Source organism: Miniopterus natalensis, chromosome 3 (genome assembly GCF_054644295.1).
Source record: "Miniopterus natalensis isolate mMinNat1 chromosome 3, mMinNat1.hap1, whole genome shotgun sequence".
Taxonomy (NCBI): Eukaryota; Metazoa; Chordata; class Mammalia; order Chiroptera; family Miniopteridae; genus Miniopterus; species Miniopterus natalensis.
Window position 1 is genome coordinate 97465044 of NC_142083.1, and position 19306 is coordinate 97484349.

The 19306-nt window shown below is 48.4% G+C and overlaps 1 protein-coding gene across 1 annotated transcript; it reads right to left on the reverse strand.

Annotated features, from left to right (window-relative positions):
- Window positions 1-5677: 5677 nt before the first annotated feature.
- ZNF688 (zinc finger protein 688) lies at window positions 5678-8650 on the reverse strand. Its single transcript, XM_016219200.2, has 3 exons — window positions 8452-8650; window positions 8029-8142; window positions 5678-7290 (listed from the first exon to the last, which is right to left on the reverse strand). Exons 1-3 carry the CDS (start codon window positions 8645-8647, stop codon window positions 6773-6775), a joined length of 828 nt encoding a protein of 275 aa, XP_016074686.1. The 5' UTR covers window positions 8648-8650; the 3' UTR covers window positions 5678-6772.
- Window positions 8651-19306: the final 10656 nt, after the last annotated feature.

Genomic DNA, 19306 nt, shown 5'->3' on the forward strand with positions numbered 1-19306 from the left:
ACTCCCTAATCCCCGCAAGAAGGCCCCCTCAGTGACCAGCCTTAATTCAAAAACATTTTTGGCAAACCAATTCATTTCTCGATTTTTTTTTTTTTCCATTTACAAGATACAGAATATTCTCTCCTTCCACCCTATTCCTCTCTTAACAGTTTCCTAAATGTCCCTCCAGAGATCGTCAGTTTATGTATGTATGTATGTGTCTATTACCTATATCTGGTATTTCCAACATTTACTGTATCTTTAACTGAGGACACTGAGCCGAATGCCTCTGCCTCAAAGTTCAGTTATTTCACAGAAGAGGAAACTAAGGCCCAGTTGTTACCCAAAGTCAGGCAGCCCATTAGTGACTCTGGGTCTTTAGACTCCTAAATGCCAGCCTTTTCCCCCACCTCCTCCTGCCTCTTCCAGGCCGGTTCCAGAAAAGCAACATGAATATTTTTAATTTACTGACCCCTGCCAACCTTGTGAAAATGACCTGGATTCTTAATTTATTCAATTATGATTGCATAAAACATTGGATGAGTTACTGGATGACAGGGCTCGTTGTTTTAATGCTCCATTTAAATATGCCCCCTGATCTACTAATTCCAAGCTCTCCTAACAGAATAATGTCAGACTATGCAAGAGCTGCAGTTGGTTCTGTGATATGACAAAGACTAATAACCTTCGCTTACCTTGATTGATCACTTAGTATATGCCAGACTCTGTTCTAAGTGCTTTTTCTTGTTAATTCATTTAACCCTCACAACACTTCAGAGATAGGTACCTTTCTGGATCAGGAGGTTGAAGACCAGAGGGATAATCTTGCCCCAGTACACACAGCTAGTAAGTGAAGACCCAGGCAGTCTGACTCCAGAACCCATGCTGTATTGCCTCAAATGATTGAAGGCACAATTTTGGCAAAGAGAGGTGGGATTTTAGGACACATTACCAAGATGCAGTTGTAATGTGGGGTAGTGCAAGAAGCAGGGAACTAGGAGGTCAGAAGAGCTGCTTCTGGTCACACACACGATTCCACACTGTCGTACAAATGTAGAGAGAAAAAATTTAAATGATGGGCTATGGTAAGTACTGAAAAGTAAATATGAAGCTTATGTGTAGGGGTCATGTCATGGGGGAAAAATGTCATTCAGGCCCTGGCTGGTGTGGCTCAGTGGTTAGTCAGCCCGTGCACCAAAGGGTTGTGAGGCAGGTTCAATTCCCAGTCAAGGGCACATACCTGGGTTGCAGGTTCCATTCCCCAGCCCTAATTGGGCGAGTGTGGGAGGCAACCAATCAATGTATATCTCTCACATCGATATTTCTCTCTCTCTCTCCCCCCGCTCCACTCTCTCTAAAAATCAGTGGAAAAATTATCCTCTGGTGAGGATTAAAAAAAAAAAGTCATTCAGTGTTTGGGAGGTATATGAAATTACCCTGGAGCAAGGGTGACTGGCTTCACTAAAGGTACCCTGTAGCAGCTCTCACTGGTGGCCTCCTCTTGCTCTGGCTGTTGTTGATTTAGGCCTGGGGTCTCCTAGCTGGTCTCTGGGCTTCTGGCCTCTTGCCTTTCTCATCCATCCAGCATTGCAGCCTGGTATGGTGAAAAGAGCAAGAGCATCAGATGAGAAATTGGAGGGTTGGGTTCCAGGCCTACCTCTGCCACTAGCTCAGCTGTGATCTGAAGAAAGTCCCTTCCCTCCTCTGGGCCTCAGCCTTTCTCAGAGCCTATTCGTGGAACGATATCCTCATGATATGCTTGGTGGACTGCAACCCAGGTATGTGCCCCTTAGAGAGTGCCCTCAACAAAGAAACCTATCCCACCCTCTGCTTCCCAAACCCTGCTTAAAACATTGAACTAGACAGTTCCAACGGCTCCCTTCCAGCTCTAAAATGCTGTAGTCCACCCTGTCATTATTCCCAGGGCCACCCCAGGAACAGAATCCTCCATCTTCCTCACTCAGCCAAAAACCTTATCATGGTTCTGGGCTCGTCTGATGCTCTCAGCCACCACATCCAGCCCACAGACAGGCTCTGTCCATTCATCTTCCAGTGTTTACCTCTAGTCCTGCTACTCCCTATCTCCACTCTACAGTCCATTCTCAGCACAGAGTCAGGTTTTGTTTTTTAAATGTTTTTATTGATTTCAAAGACACAAGGGGAAAGGGAGAGAGAGAGAAAAACATCAATGATGAGAGTCATTGATCAGCTGCCTCCTGCATGCCTGCCCCCTACTGGGCATCAAGCCTGAAACTCCAGCATGTGCCCTGATGAGGAATTGAACCAATTCCTGGTTCATAGGTTGAAGCTCAACCACTGAGCCATACTGGCTGCACTTGAGTGGGTTTTTAAAATGCAAATACATATATTATAAATCAAATCACCTTGACACTCTGCTCACCTTGATGCTCCCCTCCCCCCCAGTGGTTTATGAGGTACTAGAGCACTCAAATTCATAGAGACAGAAAGTAGAATGGTGGTTGTCAGGGGCTGGGGAAGGCGGCATAGGGCATTACTGTTTAATGAAGACAAAGCTTCAGTTGGGGAAAATGAAAAAAAGTTCTGGAGAGGGATGGTGGTGGTGGTTGCACAACAGTGTGAATGTACCCAGTGCCACTAAACCTTACTCTTAAAGGTATTAAAATGGCCCTGGCTGGTGTGGCTCAGTTGGTTGAATATCCTCTCATGAACTGAAAGGTTGCCAATTTGATTCCCAGTCAGGGCACATACCCAGGTTGAGGGTTCAATCCCAGGTCAGGGTGCTGTGAGAGGCAACCAATCGATGTTTCTGTCTCTCTCTCTCTCCTCCCCCTCTATCTAAAATCAATAAAAACATATTTTTCAAAAATTTTAAATGGTACATTCTGTGTTATATATTTTACTGCAAAACAGAAACAACCCAGTGACCTTCCAGTGTATTTAGAATAAAATCCAAACTTTTCATCATGGCAAGCAAGAGCTCTGTGACTTGTACCCTTCCCCTACTCCAAGCTCATCTGTAAATCTCCTCTCAGTTCCTCAAGCCAGCCACCAGTGTCCTTTCTGTACCTCACCCAAACTCATCCTTTCCTCAGAGCATGGCACTTGCTGTTTCCTCTGTTCAGAAACTCTTCTACTCTCCTCCCCACTCTACCCCCACCCTTCATCCCAACCTCTAAAACCCTGCCCTCTCCAACTCCCACATCCTGCCAGGCTGACCATTTCCCTTTGGCTCCTGCTCATCATTTGGAACACAGCTCAAATGTCTCATCCTGCCCTGGCCGGCGTAGCTCAGTTGGTTGGGCGGTGTCCTGTGCATCACAAGGTTGCCTTTCAATCCCCCAATCATGTGGCGGGTGTGCAGGAAGTAGGGGACATGCAGGAGGCAGCCGATTGATGTCATTGCTCTCACATCAGTGTTTCTCTCTGTCCTCCCCCTTCCTCTCTCTAAAAAATCAATAAAAATCTGGTTTTAAAAATGTCTCATCCTTACCAAGTCCGGCCTAGGTATCCATCTGCAACAGGCACTTTCAGCACATCTTCTGTTTTAGTTCCTTTGTAGTGTTTACTATTTGCAATACACTACCTGTTGTATTTATATACTGGCTTATCACTAGTCCTACACCCCCCACCCAAATGTAAGTTCTAAGAGGATTCCTGTGTCTGTTTTCCCTGCTATATCCTGGCACAAAGAATAGTTCTTAGTACATGGCAAATGCTTACTATATATCTGTTAAATAGATAAAGGAAAAAGAAAGAGCAGACAGCACTCATCCTGTGTCTCATGCTGACCTTGGCAGTGCTGTGCTTGACACGCTGTGCCTGGTTCTGCTCCCCGCTCCCTAGTGGCACCTCCTCTCCACCTTCTCTTTGACTCACCCCGCTCCACTACTGGTCACCCCTTGGCCTTCACACCCTCCACTCCTGACTGCCCCTTGTCCAGCAGTCAGGCTCCCTCTCTCCAGCTCTCTGTGCTTGGAATCTCTGGGATTGACTTGTTCACAGCTCACATTGGCAGTCAATGAGCCAAGCAGATACTATGGCAAAGCCTCTCCTGGGTATCTTTCTTCCCAGTTCCAAGGTCAGGAAGCAAGAAAAGGTCTTGCTCTTTAGCATGGTCCCAGCTCCTTATCAGCTCTAAGAGCAGATGTCCAACAGGTCTCTAGTGTCCAGTCTTCTTCCACAGGTCATACTCTACAGTTTACAAAAACATCTTTTTTAAAAAATATATTTTTTCTTTATTGATTTTCAGAGAGAGAGAGGGAGAGGGAGAAAGAGAAACATCAATGTGCAAGCAGAACCAGGGGTCAAGCCTGTAACCTGGGCATGTGCCCTGACTAGGAACTGAACTAGCAACCTCTTGGTGCACGGGACAGCGCCCAACCAAGTGAGCCACACCAGTCAGGGCCAAAGACATCTTCTGACAGTAGCTATCAAACAGCCCTGCTTCTCAAGAACTTTCTATGGCTCCTCAGTGCCTACAGGATAATCCTTAAGCTCCTTTGCTGGGATCTGTGGCCCTTCCAGGTTGGCATCCACCCCTCTCCTGCATGTCTGCCATTAGTCATTACCTAGTTCTTTTTTTAAAACTGGTTTTAGAGAGAGGAAGGGAGAGAGAGATGTGAGAGAGAAACTTCTATTGATTGCCTCTTGAACTCTCCCTGACCGGGGATCAAATGTGCAACCTGGGTATGTGCCCTGGCCAGGAACCCACCCACCACCTTTTTGTGTACAGGGACTCTGCTCCAACTGAGCCACACTGGCCAGGGCCATTACCTAGTTCTTTATGTTTCAGTCAACTAGAACTACTACCATTCCTTATACATGCCTATCCTGGTTGAAATCTTTCTCATCCTTCCAGGCCAATTTGAACCACTTCTTCCAGGAAACCTTCCTTGTTTCACCCTAGGTCTCCTCTTGATCCCCTTCACATACTATTTTGTATTGGTTAGAATAATAATAAAAATTGGTGTTTATTAAATACTAATGTGCAAGGTACTCTTCTATATGACCTCACTTAATCCTACAGCAGTTTTATGAGGCAGGTGCTATTATCCAGGTTTTATAGATGAAGATACTAAGGCACAAAGGGGTGATTTGGGGTAAGTGACTTGCCCAAGATTGCCTAACTAAAAAGCAAGTGAGTCAGGATCTGAGCCCAGACAGTCTGAATCCAGAGACCATTCTCTTACCTCTATTCCACAGTGTCCATTTTTTACCCTTTTTATGAAACAAAGCTCCCTTGCTGCTCCCTTTACCTGAAAATCTCCCCGCACACCAATTACTACCTAATGCTGTGGGAAGCACAACTCTCTTAAGATGCATTTCCTGGGATATCAACAACGAGGATGGGTTAGGTGGTGCCTCTGGCTGGACATCCTTCATCACAGCCGCAATCACTCTTTTCTGAGTCAGCGTGTGTCTGGAGCCCAGCACACGCTGACTAAAACCCACAGAGGCCTCAGATGTTTGTTGAATGATGAATGGAGTCAGCCTTCCTCAGCCCAGAATTCCCTTATCACCTAGCTGTCTCTCCAACAGAAGGTCACTGAATATTGGCTGTACTTTTCTTAGGGAAAGGTCACTGGCTTAGGCAGGCCTCTCAGTTTTCCTGCTGAGACTCTCCCAAACAGGCAGGGTTGGGCCCTGCATCCTGAGGAGCCACCCCTAGTCCCAAGGCGAGGCCACTCTCTCACTGGGAAGTAAGGATCAAAAAACCTTTTTTATTTTTATTTTTTTATTTATTGATTTGAGGAAGAGAGACAGAGAGAGAAACATCATCCACCTATCCATATACTCATTGGTTGATTCCTGTATGTGGTCTGGCCGGGGATCAAACCTCCAACCTTGGCATATCCCCATGTCACTCTAACATAGTCAGGGTCAAGAAACCTGTCTTGTAGTTGCTGTTTGCTGTCCTCCTGGCTTCCTGCCCAGATATAATCCCTCACCTCACTCTCACCTGAGACCCTGACTTGGGTCTACCCAGATATGACTGTTCAGAGAAAGTGGTAGAAATATCTGGGCTCTGTGTCAGTTTCCAGCTTTGCTGCCTTAAAGCAATGAAATGTTGAAAAAAATCACTTCACCTCTCTGAGCCTCAGTTTGCTCATCTGCAAAACATGACTATTACTATCCATGCCCTGCCTCCTTAGCCTTTCTGAAGCGTAAAATGTCGATAATTTCCTCTTTCAACACGTTGCACATTTACTAATCATATGTACTATCTTGTTAAATTTTCAGTCTTCACAGTAACCCTTTCCTTTGAGGTAGATATGAGTAATCCTCATTTTACAGATGAGGGAGTGAGACTGGGGAGGGCCAGACTTACCAGCTGTGCCTCGGGCAGAGACTAGCTCTGCTCTGGGTTTCTGTGCTCTTTCCACCCACTCCACTTCCTGGGCTCCCTGCTGGTGTCAGCTAGCCAGGGCTTGAACACACCCTCCATCTGGGCCCCTTCCCCAGGCCTGGGCCCTCCTCAGTATTTACCTCTCATGTAGATAAGCAGCAAGGGGTGTTTTTTGAGACAGTGGAAAGATCGTGGTTGCACCTGCTACTGAAATAACACTGAGAAAAGTCTAGCATCTCACTCTGTTCATTTTATAGAAAAATTGGGGAAAGAGGTGTTAAGTTTAATCTAGTTGAATCTTTACAGGCACTTTCCTTTTTACATGTTTGAAAAATTGAGGGATCCTTGAGGGAAGCCCAAGGGATGAATTTGGGTTCCCATGTCCCTGATTGAGGAGCCTCCCTCAGAGCCGGTCAGTCGGTCCTTACTGCCGAGGTCAGGCTCAACCCCACAAGTGGGAGTCACTCACCCGCACTCCTCAAAGATGTCTGGGTAGTGCCGGAACAGCACCGGCGGGTCCCGGTCACCTCGAACCGGGGCCCGAGGCACAGCCCGGATCCCAGGCCTCCGGCCTCGCCGGCCCCCAGAGCAGGAGCGATGGATCCACTGGTGCGCTTCCACCGCAAACTTCCTCTTGAAGCGCATGCCACACTCGGGGCAGGGGAAGGGCCGCTCCCCGGAGTGCATGCGCCGATGGCTGACCAGCAGCGACGGGTAGGTGAAGCGGCGACCACAGTCTGCACATACGTGGCGCCGCTGGCTGGCCTGAGAGCTCACGCTGGGCACCGGGGCTGGGGGCTGCGCACCTGTGCTCTGGTCCCAGGCAGTTTTTGTTGATGGCTGTGCCCTTTCCGAGGCCTTGCTGGTAGCCGAGTCAGAGTTGTGTTTAATTAGCTCCTCAGGCCTGTCCTCAGGAGTCTTTCTAGGTCCCTTGGATCCTGGTACTGCCTTGGGTTCCTCTTCCTTCTTATTTGGGGTGTTTCCTGGGAAACAGGAAATTAAGATACATTTCAAAACACATCTGCTTAGACTGTCTCAGGTTATAGGATGCTTTTACTTAAAAAAAGTGCCAGAAAAATACTGCACAGTGATTAACACACAGGCTCTGAAAGGACAGTAAACAAGTTCAAATCTCTTAAGTGACTTATCTGGGCCTTGGTTCCTCATGTGTCAAATGGGAATCATAATGATTTCTTTACAGAGGTTTTGGAAGAATTAAATCAGAACATGTTGAGCACTCAGTAAATGCTCCATGAGCAGTAGCTATTACTGTGTTTTCTCGATTTTCTGTAGGGTAAGTCTTTTACAGAGGAGGAAACCTATTTGCTGGAGATCACTGCTGGGGGATGAGGGGAACAGAGCCAAGCTCTCGGATGCTGGGCATTTTCTCTGCTCTGCTTGAGGACTGTGGAAGGCGGGTCTGAAGTTACTTCCAATCCTCCGGGATTTTAGTTGTTCCTGAAAAAGGGAGAGTAAGTGGTGTTTTCTACCACAGGGATCTGGAAGCCTGAGTGTTGGACTTGTGCTCCTGATTTTCCTGCTCTGGTCTCGACATGATGACTGTCTCAAGTTCTGAAAATTTTGTACCAGTTCTGCCTCCTTTCCTCTGTTATCCAACACTGGGTGGCTCTTTCATTCCTTTAGGGATGCTGGTAGTGGGGATCTTAAAAAACAGGAAACCCTGGAGTGCCAGGTGGGGGAGACTTGGGACCATCCCTCACCTCTCAGAGCTCCTCCCACGCATTCCCCCTCCTCAGGATCCTGGGCGGCCGGGTTCCAAGCCTCACTCTCCTGTTCCATCCAAGAGATGAGGTCTGGTTTGGGGCCTGGGAGTCCTGGGAGAGAATAGGGATCATTGCCAACCTGAGAGGCTGCCCTGGGAAGATGGCATCCCCCTGCAGGGTGAGGGCACTTCCTCAGAACTTATGCTCAACGTGATGGTGTCTCAATGCTCCCTGCCTGGAGGGAGCGGATTCGGGTTGGAAGAACTCCCAAGGGGGTACCTGAGGCCCTGGGAACAGAAGGTGGGTGGTCCCGTTGGTGGAATAGTTCGGGATTAGGGCGCACAATCCTCCGAGTCCCTCTATTTCATCTCCTCTGTGAACCCCAGTGGAGGAGGAGGGGGGCTCTGACCCCGGCCTCACCGAGGGCGCCCAGGTGGCCGTAGGTCTCCCGCATCACGTCCCGGTACAGGGCCCTCTGCGCGGGCCGCAGGCACCCCCACTCCTCCGGGGAGAAGTACACGGCCACGTCCGCGAAGCTCACGGACCCGGGCTTCTGGCAGCGAGGCCGGGTCTCCCCAGCTGTCAGCGCCGGGAGCGGGGCTGGGGGCGGCGCCATGGGGCCTCCCAGCCCCGAGCAGCGGCCGCCTTGTCCCCGGGGCCACCGCCTCCCGCGCCCGGCTCCGCGTTCGTCGTCCGCAGGACCGGCTCCCCGGGCCGCGGCCCCCCCAGCCTGGGCGCCGAGCGCAGCCGCGGGAACCGGAGTAGCAGGGACTGGCTGCTAGGGACTCGGGGGTTCTGAGAGGGACACACCAACCCCCTCGGTGTTTATTCACTTCTTGGCAGCTTGGCCACAGACACCCGGGTTGCGGGACCCGGAAGGTGCCTTCAGAAAATATGGCGACATCCCGGCTTCAGTTGTCACTAACTGCTCTTAAGGGCGCCGTCCCCGATCATATCAAACATGGCGCCGGTCCGGCTTCTCAGGTCTCATCATCCACTTGCCCTCAAGTAAAATGGCCGCTGCAGGTGGCTTTCAGGGGGAAGACGGGATGGAGGGAGGTCGTGGGGGAGCCTTCTTGCCCTCAAGAAAGATGGACGGGCCGGCGGCGCCCAGCGGCCGCTGATTGGCCCGCGCGCAGGAAGCGGCTGCGCGAGGCGGCGGGAGGCCGGGAGGGCGCGCCGGGTCTTGGGGGCTGCCCTGAGCCCGATCGGGGCCTGGGTGCTTGGGGGGCCCGCGGCTGTGTCCCGACGGTCTTTTCTCCACGCTTCGCGCCGGCGGCGTCGGGTCCCCAGCCGCGGGGGGAAGATGCGCACGCTCAGGGCAAACCCTGGGGGCGGCCGAGGTCGAAAGCACGTGGCGTTCACAGCGGGGACCCCGGCGGCGGGGCCCCGACCGCTTGGGCCACGCTCGGCTCCCGCGGCCCCCCGCCTGGAGCAGCGGGCGAAGGAATGTGTTTGGCGAGGTTCGAATTGGAATGGGCAAATTTTAAGTTAAATTTTATTGTTTTCCAAATTAATTAATATGTGAGGTTTTTTAGAAGTGACACAAAAGTTTTTGTAATGACAAAAGTAATCCCCTGTGCCTTTTCCCCTGTTCTCCAGAGGCAATTACTTTCAACTCTTTTTATTCATTTGAATTATATCGTACATACAGTAAAACGCACAGATCTGCTGTGTAAAATTCTCCAAGTTTTGACAGATGTATACAACCGTATTAACCATCACCCCCAACAAGATACAGGACATTGATGTCGCCCCTGAATGTTTCTTTGTGCACACTTTCCAGTCAATAAACAATTTTTTGTTGTAAAATACACATCACATAAACTATTACACATCGGTCATTTTAAACTGTACAATGCAGTGGCATTTAGTACATTTACAGTGCACAAGGGTCACTACTTTCATCACCCCTAAAGGAAGCCACCTACCTGCTCACTGAACAGCCACTCCCATTCTCCCCTTCCTGCACCCCGTGGCAGCCACTAATCTGCTTTCTGTCTCTAGATTTGCTTTTTCTGGGTGTTTCATATAAATGGAGCCATGCACTGTGGCCTTTCCTGCCTGGCTTCTGTTGTGTTTTCAAGGTTTATCCATGTAGCATATGTCAGTATTTCATTCCTTTTTGTGGCTGAATAATATTCCATTGTATGGATACGTCATATTTTGTTTACTCATCAGTTGATGGAGATGGACTTTTGGGTGGTTTCCACCTTTTGTCTAGTACTGCTTTGAACATTTATGTACAGCCCCTAGCGCCCTGGTGGGGGATTGAACTTGCAAACTTTTTGGTGTACTGGACAATTCTCCACCCAACAGGGCCGGAGATTGAGCCTGCAACCACGGTACTGCCCTTGGCTGGAATCAAACCCGGGACCCTTCAGTCATCCAGCCAACACTCTAACCACTGAGCCAAACCGGCTAGCGCCGTTTAACCATTTTTATGTTTACAATTCAGTGGCATTAATTATATTTACAGTGTTGTGCAACCATCACCACTATCAATTTTCAAAATGTTTTCATCACAGTGAAAGAAAACCCAGAACCCATTAAGCAGTCACTTTCCATTCTCCTCTTCGGAAGCCCCTGGTAGTTTTTCATTTTTCTGTCTGTATGAATTTGCCTGTCCTACTACCTCATATAAGTGGAATCATGCAATATTTGTCCTTTTGTGTCTGGCTTCTTTCACTTAACATAGTGTTTTCAAGATTTATCCATGTTGTGGCATGAATCAGCACTTCATGCCTTTTTTTAAAAATTGTGGCAATATGTAACATAAAAGTTGCCATTTTAACGATTTTTAAGTATACAGTTCACTGGCATTAAGTACATTCATATTGTTGTGCAACCATTACGACTATGCGACTCCAGAACTTTTTCATCTTCACAAATTGAATCCATAGACTTTTAACTCTTAGCCATTTCTTCTGGAGCTTTCATTTAAAAAAATACACTTTTTCTGCTATTTCTATTTTTTTAAAAATATCTTTTTTGCTTTCAGAGAGAGGAAGGGAGAGGGAGAGAGATAGAAACATCAATGATGAGAGAGTCATTGATTGCCTCCTGCAACGCCCCCTACCGGGGATGGAGCCCGAAACCCAGGTATGTTCCCTGACCAGGAATCGAACCTCGATCTCCTGGATCATAGGTGAATGCTCAACCGCTGAGCCATACCAGCCGGGCTCTGCTATTTCCTAATATCCTTATTTATAGGTATCTTGCTATGATATTTGCTTAGTTTCTAGCCCCATTCCCCTCGCCTCTTTTCTCAGCATACTTAATGCAGTAAATTATTGTAAGTAATATTTCCTGTACATTCTATGATTATATTTCCTTTCTTGTCATCTTTTGTGGTTTTTAAAAATTGAAAATATTTGACATATAACTAAATTTAAGGTGTACTTCTTGATTTGGTACATGTATATATTGTGCTATAATTGCCATTATCACTTTGCTTTTCTTGAATTTTCTAATTGTCTTTCTTTTTTCCTTGCATTATTTGCCCTTTCTGCTTCTGGAACTTGTTCCAAAGGATAGCATCAAATCTCAAATCCCCATTTTTTTCCTGGGAAACCTTCCTCCTGGAGCCCTCCATCCTTTCTCTCCAAACAGGGATCAGCCTCAGCCGTTACGCAGGGTCTTCCCTTCCTGCTCTCCCGGGTTGTATCTTATGTTTCCTAGACTCAACATCTTCCTATATTTTAGTCGAGATGGTTCATCTTTTTTTTTTTTTTAATATATCTTTATTGATTTTAGAGACAGAAAGGGAGAGGGAGAGAGAGAGATAGAAACATCAATGATGAGAGAGTCATTGATCGAGTCCGCAACCCAGGCATGTGCCCTGACCAGGAATCGAACCCCGATCGCCTGGATCCTAGGTCGATGCTCAACCACTGAGCCACGCCCGGCCGGGCGAGATGGTTCATCTTAATGGATTGTGGCACTGGACCATAGGTTCTAGATGTCTTCATCCTCATGTCTGGAATATTCTGTCAGTGAGTCAGGATACCAGACAGTATTTGTTCAGCACGGGGCTGGTCACTGGAGATAACAAGACCTATGAGGTCTCCATTGGCAGCAGCCCACAGTCTGGTCTTGGAACCAGCTCTTGCCTGGCTCTCCAGCACATGCTGGGTCTCCCCTTTGTGTTCAGGAATGATCTTTGCTGATCCAGCTAGTGCCTTTTCGGTCTTTGTATTTTCTGGCCCTACCCTTGCTGTTATTTACCTGGAATACGTTCTGGTTAAAGTGAGACTTCTGCTGATTTCGCTTCTACAATCATATGCTTATTTTATGACTTTAACTTTGCGTTCTGGAGGCACCTCACTGCACTTGAGAATAGTATGGAAATGGAGTAAGGAAAAGTATATCCGCAGAAATGAGTCTGCTTTTAAACAGGAGGGTCAACTTTACCTAAAGAGATACTATAAAGCATTTCCCTGGGGCCAAAAAATACTTCTGTTTACTCTGGTACTGTGTTGTAAATTGATTCTCTTTGCACTAGGGATGGAAAAGACTTTGGAAGAAGGAGCTAAACAGTCAGATTGAAACAGACTTTCAAGACTAAAACTGTTCCTTCATAAGTGGCTGACGTCATGTGGTGTGTGTTTTTCCTGCCAGTCATTCTAAAAATACAGAGATGCTCTCACTTTCAAATTGTTTTATTGCCCACCAAATTGTAAATATTTGTTCAAGAAGCTTGATCAGATAGTAATGAGAAGTTGTAAAATACACAGGAGATAATTATGGTTCACAAATTTTGCTTGTCAATAACCGGGTGCATCTAAACTTTAAGGGAGAGCTAAAGTTTCTTGCATAAAAAGCTCAGCCTTACTTTGAATTATTTAGGGGTGAAGTGTAATGTCTGCAACTTACTGTGAAATACATTAAGATGGATAAATGAATGGATAGAGGGATAGATGGACTTGTTATGATAAAAAATACAGCAAAGTTAAATCTAGGTTAATTGCAGAATCTAAGTGATGGACTTAAGTGTTTACCATACAATTCTTTCAACTTTTTTGAACCTTTGAAAACTTTTATAATAAAATGTTGAGAACAGCTCTACTATTTGTTCTTTAAACTATAAAAACATGTCAGGTGCCTTCACATTTTATCTCAGACAATCCTGCGAAGGTGACATTAGCCCCATTTTACAAGTGAGACAATTAAGGTACAGAAATGTTTAATAATATGCTTAAGGCTACCCAGGTGGTGGGGACTGAGCTGAACCTGGATTCCACATCTACTAATTAAGGAGAGGCTATGTGTGAAGTAAAAATAATACCCAGTTCCCATTAATAATCATCTTTGGAACCCAAGGGTTCGGAGAAGCAGTCTTTTGTTCAAAGAGGTATTTGAGTCACCCAGTACCACTCCTGGCATGCAGACATACTTAGTCTAACCCACCTCCTTGCTTATTTCTTCCAACAGTTTCTTGTTCTAAAGTAGGGCTAGCATATGCAAATGGGTTAGAAAGACTTCTGAATTGTTGACACGTTACAGAAAAAAATTAGACTGAAGATACTATGCCTTGATTTCAACTCTAATTACGAGCAATTATTCCTCTTTTTCATTAATTCTCACCTGAGGATATTTTTGTCCTTTGCTTTTCAGAGAGAGTGGAAGGGATGGAGGGAGGGGGAGATAGAGAGGTAGAGAGAAACATCCACGTGAGAGAGACACATGGACCAGCTGCCTCCCGCAGGTGCCCCAACCTGGGGCAGGGAGGGTACCCACAACCCAGGTATGTCCCTTGACTGGGAAAGGAACCTAGGACTCTTCCATGTGCAGGTTGACACTCCAGCCACTGAGCAATACTGGCTAGGGCCACGTAATTTTTTTTTAAATGATTTTTTTAAATATGTCTTTATTGATTTCAGAGTGAGGAAGGGAGGAAGAGAGAGAGATAAAAACATCAATGATGAGAGTCATTGATCGGCTCCCTCCTGCATGTCCCCTACTAGGGATCGAGCCCACAACCCGGGCATGTGCCCTGACTGGGAATCGAACCTCGATCTTCTGGATCAGAGGTCCGTGCTCAACCGCTGAGCCACATCAGCCGGGCCAAGTAATTATTCTTTTAAAAAAGTCCCTAACTTTATATATTTCTGATTGCTGCGGCCCAAAATACATTTGAATGATGTAAAATCCAGGAGAAGGAAGAAACATTGCAATCACTGTGCGCAGAGTGAGCATGGGGCAGGAGAAGCCCCCACCTGAAGCCTTTTTCTCTCTGCGGCCACCTCCAGATCGTTAAGACCAGAGCGCCAACAATGGCTTGATACCGCACGTGCCTCCTTGCCTGGTATTTCACTTGCACTGACTAAAAGGCAGAATCCTTGGATGAGCTTCCTCCAGTGGGGACAGTCTAAAGCGTGCCCTCTGTTCCAGGGAATCTCTAGACTGGGGACCCCTCCTTAAATAGGTTTTCACATCTAAGGGACCCCATCTCTGAGGAACAGGGGAGATACAGACCAGAATGCTCGAAGGGTGAGAACAGTCCAGAAAGAAAGGTCAGTTAGATGAATGGTTTGCAGTGAAGTAACCCCAAGTTGGAAGTGGGAGCAGGACCCTCAGAATATGGCTTCAGCCCTCAGGCAGTCATTCAGATTCCAGCCTCCTCCCTCCAGAGGACCTTCTCGGTGCCCCCTCACCTCTGCTCATTTCCTAACAGAGCTTTGTTTTCCTTAAGTGTGCATTTTCTTTCCTTCCCCCCCAATCACATAAACCTTGCCTCTTCCTTTCCAGAGAAAACTCAAATCTTCTCACGTGGGCTCTACCACCTAACACTCTTGAAATATATCAGGAAAGTACCAGAAGTGAACTAGATGAATTAGGGGGTCCTGGCCTCCCCAAACAGGGACTGGCTCTGAAAGCCCCACGCCAGGCTGCTGCCACCTTGCGCTCCTGTCGGAGCGATAGGTCCGCTGATGGTATTCCAGGGCGTGCTTGCGCTCGAAGCCTTTCCCAGGCTCGGCCCTTCGAGTCGGTGTGCTGGTGACCAGAGCCAGGGCAGGGATGGGACTTCTCGTCTGCGTGTGTGCACCTGAGACAAAACAGGCTGCACTTGGGCTAGCTGTAGGGCTGCTCGCTGTGTGTGTGCTGGCAGATGGCCAGCAGGTAGGGGTGAGTGAAGTGACATGTAGTCTGGGCATCCACAGGGCCTCTCCCCAGTGTGAGCCTGCCTGTGGGTGGTGAGGGAAGCCCTCTGGCAGGAGCATCTACCCCACAGTCGGCAGGGGCAGGTCTTTTCACCTGTGTGGATAAATTATGCTGGAGCAGGTACTTGCGCTGGGAGAAACGGCCCTTACTCTGATCACAGGTGAAGGGCTGCTCTCCGGAGTGGACCTGTTGTGGGTGGCCAGGAGGGAGGGAGAGCTGAACTTGCAGCCACAGTCTGGGCAGGAGTAGGGTGGTCTGTGGGTTGGAGTGTCCCTGAGCTAAGGCTGAATGGAGCTCTCCCTAGAGTCCCAGCAGAGCTCTGGCAGGCAGCTTTGTGACCAGGGCCAGGCGCTGTGCTGGCTGGCAGCCGCTCCTTAGACACACCCCAGTGCTCCCTCTCTCTTTGTTTTGGGCTTTTCAACCCTCCTTTCCTCACTCCCATCCCTGGATCCTAAGACAGGGAAAAGGAGAACACTTGACACATAGCAGCATGTTCCAGACCGTGACCTGCCCTGGGAGGTCGTGAATAGCTGAGTATATGGCCCCCAGGAGTAAGGCTCAAAGATTGGAGCCTCATCAGGCCCTGAAAGTTAGCCTGGGGTAAAAGCAAATTCCATTGTCTGGAGGTTAACCCAGGAAAGCCCCGAAAACTGGAGATAAATGGAAGGGTCAAAATATTAAGCCCCTGCTCTGTCTCAGGCATCGAGGGTGGTGATGGTCCCAGCCTTCATGAAGCTTACAATCCAGAACCTGTTTATGATCCTTGTGCAAAATAGATGTTCAGTGACCTCCCACGGTGCCATTGAAGGCCATCATCAAAAGGTCTACACTTGGATTGCTTTCTGGCTTCCACAGGAACACCTTCTGGGAACAGACAGTTATGGCCACAAGAAAAACAAGTTTTCTTTTTTTAAAAAAACCTCTGATGAATGGCCTTATCCATTGCACTGCGATCCACATAATATCCAAAAGCAACATTTGTCTTCATTATATTACACAACAAAAATCCAATTATATGTGCTTCCCCTTTTCCTTTGCTGCCGTGGAAGCTCAAGTTCTGTTTTGCATTAAACTGGGGTTGTCCGGTGTGGTTAAGTTGCACCATTCATCCCAGTTCAGCTGTTCTGTTGGGCCATTTCGCAGTGAGATAGGCACTTTTCTGGAGACCAGACGCAGGGAGACACCATGGGGTTTTGAAGGGGCCAGTGTGTGCCGAGTGCCGGTGAAGTGGGGAAGAGAGAGGGTCCTCAAAGGTCACAAACGGGTTTGAAGTGAAGTACCTGCGACCTTGCCTTCGCCCGCTGACAGTTGCTAGGCGCTCAGCCTCTGGATCCTGGGCCTCTAGGCCTCCACCTCTCCTTCCATCCGAGAAAACCAGGTTCGGGGCCCGAAAATCCCGTGAGGGGAAGCGCTGGGCTTGGCTGGGAACCCGAGGGGAGGGCGAGGCTGCTCGCTCAGTGCCCCCCACCGCCAGGCCGGCCACCCCCTTGCACAGGTTACGTCTGGTGCAGGGCCCTCCGCGGGGCCGCGCACACGCCACTCCTCGCGGAGAAGTACACGGCCACGGCCACGGCCGCGGCGCTCGGCCCGGGGCTGCCTCCCCTCCCGCAGCGCCGCGGGAAGCCCCTCGGTACTTCCCAGAGGGGCTTCCAGGATTTCAGGGCCTTCCTGGCGGCCTCAGAAAAGGTCCTCAAGGGCTCCTAGCCCGGCCCTTTCCCAAGGTGGCGTCTTTGCAGCCTCGCCATCCCTCTCTGCCCTGACGCACCAAGGGGGCCAACGAGAGATCGGACCCCGTGCAGAAGGAACCGGGATGGGCGCGTGGCCTGCCGGCGGCGCGGAGGAAGGAGCCGCTGGGCTGAAGGGGGGGCGCTGGCGCGCGGCAGGCTCTCTTAAGCCCAACAGGAGGTAAGAGGGTTTTGACCGGTTGAAGCTGCTCCCCTCTGCTTTTCACATGAAGCTCTTACGGATGTCCCGGGCTTGGAGGTGAATAAAAGCCAAAGGGCGAAGCAGTGGGATGGAGATGGAGAGGGGGCGGGGTGGGGGTTCCTGTGCCAACCCCGTGCTCGGGGTGCTTGCGCAGGGCTAGCCCCAGCCGGCTGCGGGTACAGGTACTCACTGGGTATTTGATGTAGCTCATGCCCAGAGATCACAGATGTCTTCCCTTTTTCAGACGCAGAACCCCAGCGACAGAAAGGCCATGACTGATCACCAGGTGGGAATTGGATTCAAAACATTAGAAAGCAAAATTGAGCCGAGTAAATTTGAAGTTCTAATTGGATTTATTAAGCGATTCATATGGGGGGCAGCATTCCATCTAGTAACTAGAAGAGTGCTCCTAGGGTTGTACAAATGTAGATTTTATAGGAAGAAGATTGCTGTAAGGGTGCTATTAGCAAGAAAAGAAAGGATTATTTTTGAGCCAGGATATCGTTTCTTGTGGGAAGAGAAGGAGAAGGTTTTTCTTTCCTAGATTGCTTCTTCTTTTGGTGGGGGGGGGGGGGGGGGGGAGGCAGAGCAGAGGGAAGAAGAAGGGCCCACTTGGCAGATTACCTTACTGGTGACTGACCAGAAAATACCATATTGGTTGATCAAGATTGTTTCTGGAAGAGGTTGAAACTGCAGTTAGATCAGGTATTAAATCTAGGTTTGGAAAAAAATAAATCTAGGTTTGGTATCATGGACTTTTAGCATGAGACCCCATTGGGGCTTGTGGTTTTTTTCCTTAACAACAGTCGTCATCTGGCTGTGAGGCTTAGCTAAGTGTTAGTGTAGAGCCCTATACAAAATAAGTACTTAATAAATATGAGTTTATAGTTGTAATTATATTGCCATCTGTATCCTGTCTTGATCAGAAAACTTGGGTTCAAATTACTGCTCATAAATGAATAATAAGACTGAGAAATGAACTAGATCATCTCTTAAGACTGTTTTTCAAACATTTCCAACCAAGTATTCATAAGAGCAGAGAAGGGAAGTTCTAGAGGTGTAACAAGAAGCTATCTACCCCAGCAGTGAAACCACTTTGAAGACATAGTATGGCTTTAACAATCATGTAAATTTGCATTCTGTTTTATAATATAACCAAATTTATAAGAATATATAAAATTCCAAGATGGCGGTAGATAAAGTGGAAGCTACACTGACACTCTCTCAGGACCAAACTGGAATTACAACTAAAATATAGAAAAACCATCCTGAATAATAAACTGAAGCCTAGCTGGAGAGCACTCTCATAACCCAGGACCTAAAATGAAGACCACATAGAGACTGGTAAGAAGTGTGAAGGTGCCAGAAGGCTGTCTGGGTTCCTACAGGCTGCTGCTGAAGTTCCAGAAGGATATCTCAGCTGGGGGGGGGTCCCACTGAGAACTCTGGGGGTTAAACCCCAAGCTGGGATCCCCAGCCCAGAGCACCAGAACTGAGAAAGGTACACATATAACATCTCATTGTGAAAAACAGCTCAGGTTTCTGTCTGCCAGGGAGAGATGGCTGGAAATGCAGGCACCCTCTTAAAGGGCCAATGCACAAAATATTTGTGTGTAGCCACTCACCTTGGGCTCCAGCAGAGGGAAGGCAGAGTGGATTAGTGCTGTGTGAGGAGAATCTAGGGTTGCTGGCTCTTGGGATAGAGCTGGGATAGCAGCCACCTGGATTCCTGTGCTGAGTCATTCCACCACAAGGCAGACGACATCTTTCTCAGGTGGACCTTTACCATCCAGGCAGCTTTTTCCCGGGGGGGGGGGGAGCAATTAGCCAACCCATTGGAAAACCTCTTGCCCCACCCTATGGAGTTTGCGCCTTGCTGTGGTCTACAGCCGGAGGCTCATTAAGAGACTGAGAATAACAATCAGCCTGCAGGCAGAGGCAGATCTCTGGGTATTTTGAACTCTGATCGGCTTCTGGACCCAGGGCTTGGAAAAGCAGACCTTGGTGTGCATCTTGGTCCTTTCCAAATGCACCCAGCCCTAGCAGAGCAGTGGGAGCCACAAGCTGTGGATTGCTGATAGCTCCAAACACGGTACTCAGGGCCAGTCGCAAACAGCACCTGACATTGTCCTGCACCAGAGACCCTCCAAAAAGACTGTGAGTCCTAGCAGATCTACCTAATACA

Coding starts and splice junctions, on each gene's coding strand:
- ZNF688 (XM_016219200.2), bottom strand. CDS start 8,647: ATGGCGCCGCCCCCAGCCCCGCTCCCGGCGCTGACAGCTGGGGAGACC. Junction 8,143..8,451: donor CGGCCACCTGGGCGCCCTCG/GTGAGGCCGGGG, acceptor ATTCTCTCCCAG/GACTCCCAGGCCCCAAACCA. Junction 7,291..8,028: donor CGTGGGAGGAGCTCTGAGAG/GTGAGGGATGGT, acceptor CCTGTTTCCCAG/GAAACACCCCAAATAAGAAG.